This window comes from Cinclus cinclus, chromosome 30, assembly GCF_963662255.1.
Source record: "Cinclus cinclus chromosome 30, bCinCin1.1, whole genome shotgun sequence".
NCBI lineage: Eukaryota > Metazoa > Chordata > Aves > Passeriformes > Cinclidae > Cinclus > Cinclus cinclus.
The window spans coordinates 2,898,571-2,908,301 of NC_085075.1; the positions used below are offsets into that span (position 1 = coordinate 2,898,571).

General features: G+C 59.7%; 1 protein-coding gene across 1 annotated transcript; it reads left to right on the forward strand.

Moving 5' to 3' along the window:
* The first annotated feature begins 958 nt into the window (after positions 1-958).
* On the forward strand, positions 959-9,151 carry ENDOU (endonuclease, poly(U) specific). The gene is made up of 9 exons (XM_062511123.1): positions 959-1,016; positions 5,191-5,325; positions 5,488-5,523; positions 6,120-6,291; positions 6,378-6,577; positions 6,945-7,058; positions 7,199-7,305; positions 7,833-7,975; positions 9,037-9,151. The coding sequence occupies exons 1-9, from the start codon at positions 959-961 to the stop codon at positions 9,149-9,151; spliced, it is 1,080 nt and encodes a 359-aa protein (XP_062367107.1).
* Positions 9,152-9,731: the final 580 nt, after the last annotated feature.

Consider the following 9,731-nt stretch of genomic DNA (forward strand, 5'->3'; position numbering starts at 1 on the left):
GCACCCCTGAGCTGGCGAAATGGTGGAGAAGTGTCTGGAGCAAATCCTGTGGGATTTGGGCGAGGTTTGGGATGAGGATTCCTGGGAAAACACACCAGGAGTGAGGAGGAAGAGGAGGAGGAGGAGGAGGCAGAGGCCTGGTGGTACCGTGGGGGTCCCTTCCAATGCTGCTGCTGCTCTGCTATTTCCCTAAAAATTCCCTGATCTGCACCAGAACATTTTCCATGGGGGCTGGCCGGGCTGAGCCTGGGCTGGGCAGGGGCTGTGACCCCCCCAAACCCGGGCAGAGAAGGGGCTGCGATCCCTCTCCCCCCCCAAAGTTTAGGCTGAGCCCCCCAAGGTTATGGAGGGTCTCTGGAGTGGGACCAGGCTGGGATAACCCCCCCAAAAAATCCACCAGGACTGCAGCAGCGTTTTGGGGTTTTCCTGGTGCTACTGGAGGCTCCGGGGGATAAAGGGGGGGGGGGGGGGGGGGGGGGGGGGTGCATCACGACCTCCAGAGCTGAGTTAGGAGAGCTCATTACCCCCAGTTAATTACTCCCAGTTCACACCAGTCACCCAAAGCGTGAGGCCCAGTAAGGGACCTGTCTCCAGCCCCCATCCCAAATTCAGCCCCACGGGGCTGCAGGTGGGCAAAATCCCCCCCCCCTCCCCAATAAAAAAAAAAAAAAAAACAACAAAACCCAAAACAAAAATATCTCCCCCCACAGCCTCGGGGGTCAGACCAGGAGCTGTGGAGCAACCCCGGAATTCTGGATTTACCAGCCCTCCTCCCACTGCGGGCAGCCTGTAATTAGCCGTGCTCTTAATGAGTTTTGGGGAATTTTTGGGTGCAGCCCGCCCGTGTGGAGCCCTCGATGCCATCACGCCCCTCCCTCCCCTCCCCACAAATAGCAGGGGGAGAAGCCAGGGAGCTCCTGGGCATTCCTGGGATACCCAAAGCTCTTCCCGAGGGATGATGGAGCCCTGGATCCTCCTGCTCGGGGCTGGAATTGCCCTGGGCTCCGTGTCCGGCCGTGAGTAACCGGCGGGGTTGGGGCTGCGGGGGCTCCGAGGTTGAAGAATCCCCTGGGGATGGACTGGGAGCTCTGCCCTCAACTGGGAACTGGGCTATACTGGGATTACTGGGGGATTTTTTTTTCCATAGGAGTAGGGCTGGTTTATCCAACTCTCCCGGTTTTCAGTGGGTTTTTGGTGTGTCTGACCTTGCAAAGGACAAGGAATCCTCCTCTGGCTCATCCTTTCTATTTATCCATGGGGGGAAAAAAAAAAAAGTCGAGGATTTTCCAACCCTCAATCCCATACCCACCTTCCCTCCTGTGGCTGCTGGGGCTGCCCAGACCGAGCTGTTCCACCCTTCCCAACCCCGTGGTGCCCACCAGAGGCTTGGGGAAGAGCTGAGGGAGAGGAGCTGTGGCTTTAAGGAGGAGCTTGGGGCCACCAGGATTTGGCTCCTGGGATCCCACGGGGATGAGGAGGTGCCGAGTTCTTGCACAAAGCGTGAACTGTGATCCAGTGGCGAGGATTTCATCACCCCCGACGCTGCCAGGAACTCGTATCTGATGTCCCAGGAGAGGATGAGTCCCCTCGGGATGAAAGATGAGGAGTTTTGCAAGGCCAGAGCACAGGAAAAACCCCAAACCAACACTGGGTTGGGAGCAGGAGTTTCCCAAAGGGAAAATTCCCTCTGTGTGAATTCCTGAGTTGTTCCAGAAGGAAAATCCCAGGTTGAAGGTGGCTGGGGGACTAGTGGTCAGTCCTGGCCACCTGCTGGACCTGTCTGGTGGACCTGGAACCATTTCACTTCTGGTGTGGGCAGTGGGAGATTTTCCCTGATTATCCCACAGACAGCCGTGGGTTTGGAGAGCAGGAGCTGAGGGAAGCTCAGGTTGTGTCCGTAGCTCTGTCCCAGGTTATTTTTTGTCCTTCAAATGGTTCCTTTTGGAGGCCAGCCTGGGTTTGGAGCCGTGTTTTCCTGGAGGAACGAGGTCCTGAGTCAGGCCAGGGGCTGGAGGACGCGGCTCTGGCTGAGCTGACTCATCCCCGTGCCTGAAACCAAACTGGGAGCACTGGGAGAGCTCCATCACCTCCCCAGTGCTCCGAGGAAATAACCTCTTCCCCCCTTCCCGTGGTCAAAATTCCTTTTTGGCAGAAGTGAAAACGACTTTGGGAGCGGTGGGAAGGTTCTGGTCCCTGAAAAAAGAAAATCTGTGCAGCCGGAGAAAATCTTGGGGCAGGATCAGCCAAAATATCTTCGGTTGGATCAGCCAAAAAAATCTCTGGTCTGATCAGCTGAATCCCCCCAGGGTGGCTGAGTGTGGATGTGCTGTGTCCTGTCCTTCTGTCCTTCTGTCCTTCTCTCCTGGCCCATCATCCCTGTGGCATTTCCAGCTCTCCCCACAGCCCCAAAAATCTCCCAAAAGCCCCAACAGCTCCTCCGATCACCCCATCAGGGGCGGGAGCAATTTAGGATAGATTTGGGGTCGATTTAGGGTGGATTTAGGGTCGATTTAGGCTCAATTTAGGATTCAGCGGGTCTCAGAGTCTCGGAGATTTTGGGAAACCAAGAGGGAAAATGAATCCAGGAGACCCCCCCAGGAGCTGGGACTGGGGGTTGGGGATTTCAGGAGAACCCCAAGACCCCTCCCCTGTGAAACCCTTCCTGTTTGAATTGGATTTGTAGGGAACGGGAAACCAAGAGGGAAAACAAATCCAGGAGATCCCCCAGGAGCTGGGACGGGGTCTCAGGGATTTTGGGAAACCAAGAGGGAAAACAAATCCAGGACACCCCCAGGAGCTGGGTCTGGGGGCTAGGGGGACCCCAGGGGTTCCTCAGCACCTGGGTGACGTCACCGAGCACAAATAATTGGGGTGAAGCGACAAAGGGAACGAACAAGGCGGGTGCGGGGAGTTTGATGCCACCCTCATGGCCTGGATGTCACTGTCACCACCTGGATGGCCCGGGACAGGATGTGCCACATCAGGATTTGCCCCGGGGCCACGTTTCACTCGCCACAGCCCGAGTTGGGCAATCCCGCGGTGCCTCAGATGTCGGGAGATTGCGGCTCCGGCTCCTGCAGGGATCCCTTTGTGGGCTGGTGGCATGGCGGGGACAGTGCCACCCACCCTGGGACAGTGTCACCCACCCTGGGACAGTGCCACCCATCCTGCTGGGACAGTGCCACCCATCCTGCTGGGACAGTGTCACCCACCTTGGGACAGTGTCAGCCACCTTGGGACAGTGCCACCAGCCCTGCTGGGACAGTGCCACCCATCCTGCTGGGACAGTGTCACCCACCTTGGGACGGTGTCAGCCACCTTGGGACAGTGCCACCCATCCTGCTGGGACAGTGTCACCCACCTTGGGACAGTGTCACCCACCTTGGGACAGTGCCACCCACCCTGGGACAGTGTCACCCATCCTGCTGGGACAGTGTCACCCACCTTGGGACAGTGTCAGCCACCCTGGGACAGTGTCACCCACCTTGGGACAGTGTCACCCACCCTGGGACAGTGTCAGCCATCCTGCTGGGACAGTGTCACCCACCCTGGGACAGTGTCAGCCACCTTGGGACAGTGCCACCCATCCTGCTGGGACAGTGCCACCCACCTTGGGACAGTGTCAGCCACCTTGGGACAGTGCCACCAGCCCTGCTGGGACAGTGCCACCCACCTTGGGACAGTGTCACCCACCTTGGGACAGTGCCACCCACCCTGGGACAGTGCCACCCATCCTGCTGGGACAGTGTCACCCACCATGGGACAGTGCCACCCACCCTGGGACAGTGTCAGCCACCCTGGGACAGTGTCAGCCATCCTGCTGGGACAGTGTCACCCACCATGGGACAGTGCCACCCACCCTGGGACAGTGTCAGCCACCCTGGGACAGTGTCACCCATCCTGCTGGGACAGTGCCACCCACCCTGGGACAGTGCCACCCACCCTGGGACAGTGCCACCCATCCTGCTGGGACAGTGTCACCCACCTTGGGACAGTGTCAGCCACCCTGGGACAGTGTCACCCATCCTGCTGGGACAGTGCCACCCACCTTGAGACAGTGTCACCCACCTTGGGACAGTGCCACCCATCCTGCTGGGACAGTGCCACCCACCTTGAGACAGTGTCACCCACCTTGGGACAGTGCCACCAGCCCTGCTGGGACAGTGCCACCCACCTTGGGACAGTGTCACCCACCCTGGGACAGTGTCACCCACCTTGGGACAATGCCACCAGTCCTGCTGGGACAGTGCCACCCTCCTCCTGAGTGCCCCTTGTCCCTCTCAGAATGTCCCTTGTCCCTCTGAGAATGTCCTTTGTCCCTCTCAGTGTCCCTGGTCCCTCTCAGTGTCCCCTGTCCCTCTCAGAGTGTCCCTTGTCCTCTTCAAATCCTCACCGCTGCTATTTTTAGCTTTGCTGTGCTGCGCTGCTGCTGCGTCACAAAGCAGGTGCTGGAACAGCTCATTTATTACAAACAGCTCCTGAAGGAGTTTTCCCAGTTTTCCCAGTTTTCCCAGTTTGCTTTCCCAGCAGGAGGAAAGGCTGGGATACAAACGAGGGTGCCTGGAATGCGGCAGCTCCTCCAGCAGGGCTTGGAGTGCTCGGGATCATCCTGGGAATCCCGGGGTGAATCCCGGGGAGCAGCTCCAGGGAGAGGGGGGACACCCATGAGTGTCACCCTGCTCCTGGTGTCACCCTGCTCCTGGCGTCACCCTGCTCCTGGTGTCACCGTGCCCTGGTGTCACCCTGCTCTGGTGTCACCCTGCTCCTGGTGTCACCCTGCTCCTGGCGTCACCCTGCTCTGGGGTCACCCTGCTCCTGGTGTCACCCTGCTCCTGGCGTCACCGTGCCCTGGTGTCACCCTGCTCTGGGGTCACCCTGCTCTGGTGTCACCGTGCCCTGGTGTCACCCTGCTCCTGGTGTCACCCTGCTCTGGGGTCACCCTGCCCTGGTGTCACCCTGCTCTGGGGTCACCGTGCCTTGGTGTCACCCTGCTCCTGGCGTCACCCTGCTCTGGTGTCACCCTGCTCCTGGCATCACCCTGCTCCTGGTGTCACCGTGCCCTGGTGTCACCCTGCTCTGGGGTCACCCTGCCCTGGTGTCACCATGTCCTGGTGTCACCCTGCTCCTGGTGTCACCCTGCCCCTGGTGTCACCCTGTCCTGAGGGTCACCCCCTTTTTGTGTCCCCAAAGACCTGTACACGGCCCCCGACTCGTGCGAGGGCCGCTGCGGGGAGCCCTTCAGCGAGGAGGACGAGTGTCATTGTCACCCCGAGTGTGTCACACACCGCAACTGCTGCGAGGACCACGACAGGCACTGCGGGCCCGGTGAGCTCCCGGGGACAGGGATTTGGAGTGTCCCCATCCCCCTGAGGGTCCCCAAGGTGTCCCCAAAGTGTCCCCATCCCCTGAGGGTGCCAGGGGTTGGTCCTGACCCCCTGCAGTGTCCCCAAGGTGTCCCCACCCCCCTGAGCTCCTTTTTCCCCACAGGTGGGGAAGGGTCCGAGGATGGAGCTCGAGCCCGTGGTGAGTGAGGAGGGACAGAACCTCCCCCTGTTCCTCGGGGTGTCCCCTCCATTCCTCGGAGTGTCCCCCCTGCTCCTCGGGGTGTCCCCCCTGCTCCTCGGAGTGTCCCCTCCATTCCTCGGGGTGTCCCCCCTGCTCCTCGGAGTGTCCCCCTTTTTCATGGATCCCAGAGTTGTCCCCAGCCCCCACCTGTCCCCACAGAGGCATCCTCACTTTTCCGTGGATCCCAGATCCATGGATCCTGCAGGATCCCCCTCTGACTTTTCCATGGATTCTCCTGGATCTCCCTCTTGCTTTTCCATCCTGGATCCCTCTCACTTTTCCATGGATCCCAGATCCATGGATCCTGCTTGATCCCTCTCACTTTTCCGTGGATCTCAGATCCATGGATCCTGATTGATCCCTCTCACTTTTCCGTGGATCTCAGATCCATGGATCCTGATTGATCCCTCTCACTTTTCCGTGGATCCCAGATCCATGGATCCTGCTTGATCCCTCTCACTTTTCCATGGATCCCAGATCCATGGATCTTGCAGGATCCCCCTCACTTTTCCATGGCTCCCAGCGCTGTCCCCACCCTCTGCCTGTCCCCACAGACGGATTCTCCAGCAGCCGCGATTCCATCACGGACCAGGAGCTGCTGGAGCTCTCGGAGCAGCTTTATGAGCTGGATCACAACAAAGCCCGGCCCAGCGACATCGCCCTCAACCCCCAGCACCTGGCGGCTCCCGACGAGACCGGGGACAAACAGGACCTGTCCCCACATCCGTGAGTGCCACCAGGGTGGGGACAATGTCCCAGAGCTGGGCTGGCAGGGAATGGGGCTGAAATTCCTTGGATCTGCTCTTGCCCAGGCTCTACAAATACGTGAACGAGGAGCTCTTCTCCAAGCCCACCTACGCCAGGTTCATCAAGCTGCTGGATAATTACCAGAGGGCCACGGGAAGGGAGGAGGAGGTGACGGCCGAGGAGCTTCAGGAGCAGGATGGTTTCCTCGTGGAGGTGATGGAAACGGAGCTGATGAAGAAACTTTTTGTGTTCCTGAAGGGGAAAAGTGAGTTCGGATCAGGGCAGGGCTGGAATCCCAAAGGAAAGTCCCAGTTGGGTGGGAATGGGATGGGTTGGGAATGATTTGGGATGGGGTGGGAACGATCTGAGATGGGAATGGAATGGAAATTATATGGGATGGGAATTATTTGGGATGGGAATGACTTGGGATGGGAATGATCTGGGATGAGAATGATTTGGGATGGGAATGGTCTGGGATGGGAATGATCTGGGATGGAAATGATTTGGGATGGGAACGATCTGGGATGAGATTTCCAGGACAGGGAGGAATCCAGCAGGGGGAATTCCCGAGGGGCAGGAGCAGGGAAGGGATGGGGGAAGCTCAGCTCTGCCCCTCCCACCTCTCCCTGCAGATCGCTACAGCTCCCAGCAGGAATTCCTGCAGGATTTGAAGGAAATGTGGTTTGGTCTCTACTCCCGAGGGGATGGAGAACGCGATTCCAGCGGTTTTGAGCACGTGTTCTCAGGTACAGCCATCCCAGGTGTGCTCAGGTACAGCCCTCCCCAGGTGTGCTCAGGTACAGCCCTCCCCAGGTGTGCTCAGGTACAGCCCTCCCCCGGGCCGGGCTGTGGGCTCATCCCAAAATCCTCCCCTTTGTGTTTTTAGGGGAGGTGAAAAAGGGAAAAGTTTCTGGATTTCACAACTGGATCCGCTTCTACCTCCTGGAAAAGCAGGGGATCGTCAACTACTTCAGCCACAACTTCAACGGGCCGGTGAGAGCTGCTGGGGGGCCGGGGACACCCCACTGTCACCCCGTTGTCACCCCACTGTCACCCCGTTGTCACCCCATTGACACCCCGTTGTCACCCCACTGTCACCCCGTTGTCACCCCACTGTCACCCCGTTGTTACCCCATTGACACCCCGTTGTCACCCCACTGACACCCCACTGTCACCCCGTTGTCACCCCGTTGTCACCCCGTTGTCACCCCACTGTCACCCCCATTGTCACCCCACTGTCACCCCGTTGTCACCCCACTGTCACCCCGTTGTCACCCCATTGACACCCCGTTGTCACCCCACTGTCACCCCGTTGTCACCCCATTGACACCCCGTTGTCACCCCACTGTCACCCCGTTGTCACCCCACTGTCACCCCGTTGTCACCCCGTTGTCACCCCACTGACACCCCGTTGTCACCCCATTGACACCCCGTTGACATTCCCGGGCCCTGCTGCCCCCAAATCCCTGCTGAGTGTGGATTCCTGGCCCTGCTGACCCCATATCCCAATCCCTTCCCAGTGGGACACGTACCCCGACGTGCTGGGGCTCCAGTTCAGCTGGGATGGATTCTACAAAGAAGTGGGATCGGCTTTCATCGGCTCCAGCCCCGAGTTCGAGTTTGGGATCTACTCCCTCTGCTTCCTGGCACGGCCCGGCCGGGCGTGAGTGCTGACCCCGTGTCTGTCTGTCCGTCCTGGGTCCGACCCTGGGGCCAACGGGGCCTCCCTGAGCCCCAGCAGGGCTGAATTTGGGGTGTCAGGGGTGGGATGGGATCAATGGGGTCAATGGGATCAATGGGATGGGATGGGATCAATAGAATGGGATCAGTGGGATCAGTGGGATGGAATAGAAGGGGATGGGATCAATGGGATGGGATCAATGGGATCAGTGGGGTCAATGGGGTCAATGGGATCAGTGGGGTCAATGGGATCAGTGGGATCAGTGGGATGGAATAGAAGGGGATGGGATCGATGGGATGGGATCAATGGGATCAGTGGGGTCAATGGGGTCAATGGGATCAGTGGGGTCAATGGGGTCAATGGGAGCAGTGGGATGGAATGGAAGGGGATGGGATCAGTGGGATCAATGGGAACAATGGGATCAGTGGGATGGAATAGAAAGGGATGGGATCAATGGGATGGGATGGGATCAATGGGATCAGTGGGATCAGTGGGATGGAATGGAAGGGGATGGGATGGGATCAATGGAATGGGATCAGTGGGATCAGTGGGATGGAATGGAAGGGGATGGGATCAATGGGGTCAATGAGATCAATGGGAACAATGGGATGGGATGGGATCAATGGGGTCAGTGGGATCAATGGGATGGGATGGGATCAATGGAATGGGATCAGTGGGATCAGTGGGATGTAGTAGAAGGGGATGGGATCGATGGGATGGGATCAATGGGATCAATGGGGTCAATGGGATGGGGTTGATGGGATGGGATCAATGGGAACAATGGGATCAGTGGGATGGAATAGAAGGGGATGGGATCGATGGGATGGGATCAATGGGATCAGTGGGGTCAATGGGATCAATGGGATGGGATGGGATGGGATGGGGTCAATGGGATGGAACAGCCCTGTCTGGGGACACCAAGAGCACCTGGAGTTGGGACTGTGGGGTCAGGGGCTCAGTGTTGGAGCACTGTGAGTGTGGGGACACCGAGAGCCCCCAGAGCCACTGCTGTGGGGCTCAGGTGACAGGAGCTGTCCCCACAGATGCCACCTGAGCCTGGGCGGGCACCCCCTGAGCATCCAGACCTACCCCTGGACCAAATCCACCTACGGCAACGGCCGCAGGTTCATCGCCACCGCCTACGTGATGTCCCCCTGAGGGGTGGGGACGGCTGGGGGGGCGAGCACTGCCCGCTCCGGGGTGGCCCCCGCGCTGTTCGGGGGGTCCGGGCAGGCTGTGGGCTCGGAGGGGCCTGGGTGGGGGCCGAGGCCTGAGGGGAGGAGACGAGGGGACACTCCCAGACCCCACCGGGCACAGGGAGGGGACAAGGGGACACCCCCAGACCCCGCTGGGAACAGGGAGGGGACAAGGGGACACCCCCAGACCCCACCGGGCACGGGGAGGGGACGAGGGGACACCCCCAGACCCCACCGGGCACGGGGAGGGGACACCCCCAGACCCCACCTCGAGTCTCGGGCCCCGGGCTCGGTGGAAGAGCGGCGGGAAGGATTTTGGGATGGAAAGGAGGATCCTGAGAGGAATAAACACTGCCCTGGCTGGAGGAGTGCTGGGATCTGGGTTCCTGCAGATCTCCCCCACCTCTTTTTATCCCCCCATATCCCCTCTCTGAGCCCCCCGAGGATTTTTCCCCCCCCAGGACACCGCCGGTCCCCGGGGCTCTGTCCCCTGGAGCCCCTCCCCGGGAATTCGGTGCCTCCCCCACCCCTGCCCAGCTGAG

Coding starts and splice junctions, on each gene's coding strand:
- ENDOU (XM_062511123.1), top strand. CDS start 959: ATGGAGCCCTGGATCCTCCTGCTCGGGGCTGGAATTGCCCTGGGCTCC. Junction 6,578..6,944: donor TGTGTTCCTGAAGGGGAAAA/GTGAGTTCGGAT, acceptor CTCTCCCTGCAG/ATCGCTACAGCTCCCAGCAG. Junction 7,306..7,832: donor GCCACAACTTCAACGGGCCG/GTGAGAGCTGCT, acceptor ATCCCTTCCCAG/TGGGACACGTACCCCGACGT.